Source organism: Octopus sinensis, linkage group LG13 (genome assembly GCF_006345805.1).
Source record: "Octopus sinensis linkage group LG13, ASM634580v1, whole genome shotgun sequence".
NCBI lineage: Eukaryota > Metazoa > Mollusca > Cephalopoda > Octopoda > Octopodidae > Octopus > Octopus sinensis.
Genome location: NC_043009.1, coordinates 35,784,122 through 35,786,621, shown reverse-complemented (window position 1 = coordinate 35,786,621; position 2,500 = coordinate 35,784,122). Strand labels below are relative to the sequence as shown.

The window sequence follows — 2,500 nt, the reverse complement described above, 5'->3', positions numbered from 1 at the left end:
ATTTGTTTTTCCTACTGGTAACAGCCTGCAAAAAATTGACTTCATTTTTCGAGCAAACGTTTGTTCCGCAGGCAATTTACCTGAACAAGTTTTGGGGTTTGGTGCTATCCTATAAACCCTCAACAATTGTGTCAATGCTGCATCATCGAGCAGGTCGTTTCTTGATTTCCTTAATGTTCTTTTAAATGTATCCACGAACCTTGCCGCTTGCCCGTTTGATATTGAGCGATACGGAGGCGTATCCCGTGAGCACATCTTGCAAGAATTCTCAAATTCATTCGCCGTGAATTGTGTACCGTTATCGGTGACTATGGTATCCAGGACACCATACCTAGAAAAAAGTTCGTGTAGAAATTTTCACTGTTAGCGTGGATGTCGGTTTTCTACGTTTACACATTTCTGGTAATTTAGTAAAGCTGTTTACCTCTATTAGATAATATGCTCGGTTCAACGGTCCTGCGAAGTCTATGTGTAATCTGCACCATGGAATATCGGTCTTGGACCAAGGCTGAAATTTTATAGATGGTGATTTCGCTGCAAGAGCACAACCTCTGCAGGACTTTATCAACTTCTCAATATCTAGATACAATTTTGGCCAGTAGACATAACCCCTCATAAGCGACTTCATCCGAGATATTCCTAAATTTCCAGTGTTGAATTCCTTAAACATTTGACCTTGTAGTGGTGTGGGCATTACGACTCTCTGTGCACACATAAACATATTCTCACATATCGAATGCAAATTCGAAATTGTGTTACGCCCAGCCACACGTATTGTATTATTTGTTTCTTCTGATATCACTATGTTTTTCCTTTTTAGGGAAAACTCGTCCGTCTCTGCCTTAAATTTTATTTCCTCCAATGTCACAGGCAATTCACGCACAGCATTGCACAATACATATTTTATTTCATTTTCAGCTTTTAACTCAGCTGTCACTGTGTTTTCTAGTGGTTCATTGTATTTTGGTATTAACCTTGACAAACCATCTGCAAGTCTCATTTTTTTCGATGGCAAATATTCCATTTTCATGTCAGTAGGATCGTTCCCCAGCGCTGCAATCTGTTGGCTGTACGCGTGGGGATACCCTTTTTTGATCCATTGATCGACGATAATGGGTGGTGGTCAGTATGCAGACAGAACCTTCTTCCATGTATAAATTTATGGAATTTTTTACCGCAGATATGGTGGCGAATGTCTCTTTATCTATTTGACTGTAAGTTTTTCAACCGGCAATAATGAACACGTAGCATGAGCTATTGCTTTCGGGCTACCGTCTTCATATTTGTGTAAAATCACTGTTCCAATACCACTTTCACTAACATCTGCTGCCACTACAATTTCTGAATTCAGGTCGAAATGCGATAACGACAATTCAGACGTTAAGACGTTTTTAATATCATCAAAAGCTTTTTGGCATTTGTCCAACCAGTTCCACTTAACGACTTTTTTTCACAAATTATTCAGGAGTGCTCTTAAATCGTGCATATTCGCTATTTGTACTTAGTAGTAATTTGCGAGCCATAAAAATGCTTGTAACATTGTAATGTTTGTTGGGGGAGGCAGATTTTTTATTGCACTCACCCTAGACGGGTCAGGTCTGCGTTCCTTTTGATCAATAATCTGTCCTAGATATTTTGTTCTTGGCATAAAAGATTCACAAATTTCCTCGCCGTGCTTAAACCTTTAATCTCTTATTCTTTCGACACCGAGATTCACTTTTTGAGTATGCCATCAAGTTATGCTACAACAAAATCCGAACCTGCGAGCATAATATCCATAACTTGTTGGAAAATGTCAGGTGCTATCTTTGTACAAAAGTAGAGTCGATTAAATTTATATAACTCTTTATGGATATTTTCTGTCAATAATTTTGAACATTCCTCATCGACTTTTACCAGTAAATATGCTTCAGATAGGTTCAACTTTTAAAAAAGTTTTTCTTCGTTCAACTTCGTGAAAATTTCCTCCGGACTTGGTAACGGGTAATTATATGGCATCAAATATTCGTTTAATCCCGTTGGAAAATCTACGCATACTCGGATTTTATTATTTTTTTTTCTTGACATAAACTGTTGGAGATGCCCATTTTGTGTAGTCAATTATTCATTAACGCCAAGCTTTTCAATTCTATCCAATTCTTCGTTGACTTGCTTTAACGCTGCGAAAGATACCGTTCGCTTTTGTTTAGAAACCGGTATTGCGTTTTCTTTCACTTGAAACTTCGCATCTGTTTTGGTGCAAAGACACAATTCATCAGAAAAAAACTTTAGAAAAATTTTTTAAAACTCTCTTTTTCTTTTTTTAAATCCTCCGACGCCTTATACTGGCAGAAGAACCATTAACCATTTTTACAAAGAAATATTTATGGGGAGGACCCATAAGTTAAATAGTTCCATTCAGTGTGTTCCAAATAAATTTGTCATATTTTTCAACACAAAAACTTTGGCTGTCAAGGTTTTTCCATCAAATTAGACACCATTTATAATTTTGCCCCGCGCA

At 37.4% G+C, this 2,500-nt stretch overlaps 1 protein-coding gene across 1 annotated transcript in view; it reads right to left on the bottom strand.

Moving 5' to 3' along the window:
- The window catches only part of LOC115218271 (uncharacterized protein K02A2.6-like), a 15,495-nt gene extending 14,465 nt beyond the window's left edge, over positions 1–1,030 (bottom strand). The window contains exon 1 of the mRNA XM_029788021.2: positions 425–1,030. Coding sequence (XP_029643881.2) covers positions 425–1,030 — 606 coding nt within the window. The remainder of the gene's footprint in view (positions 1–424) is intronic.
- Between the last annotated feature and the right edge of the window lie 1,470 nt (positions 1,031–2,500).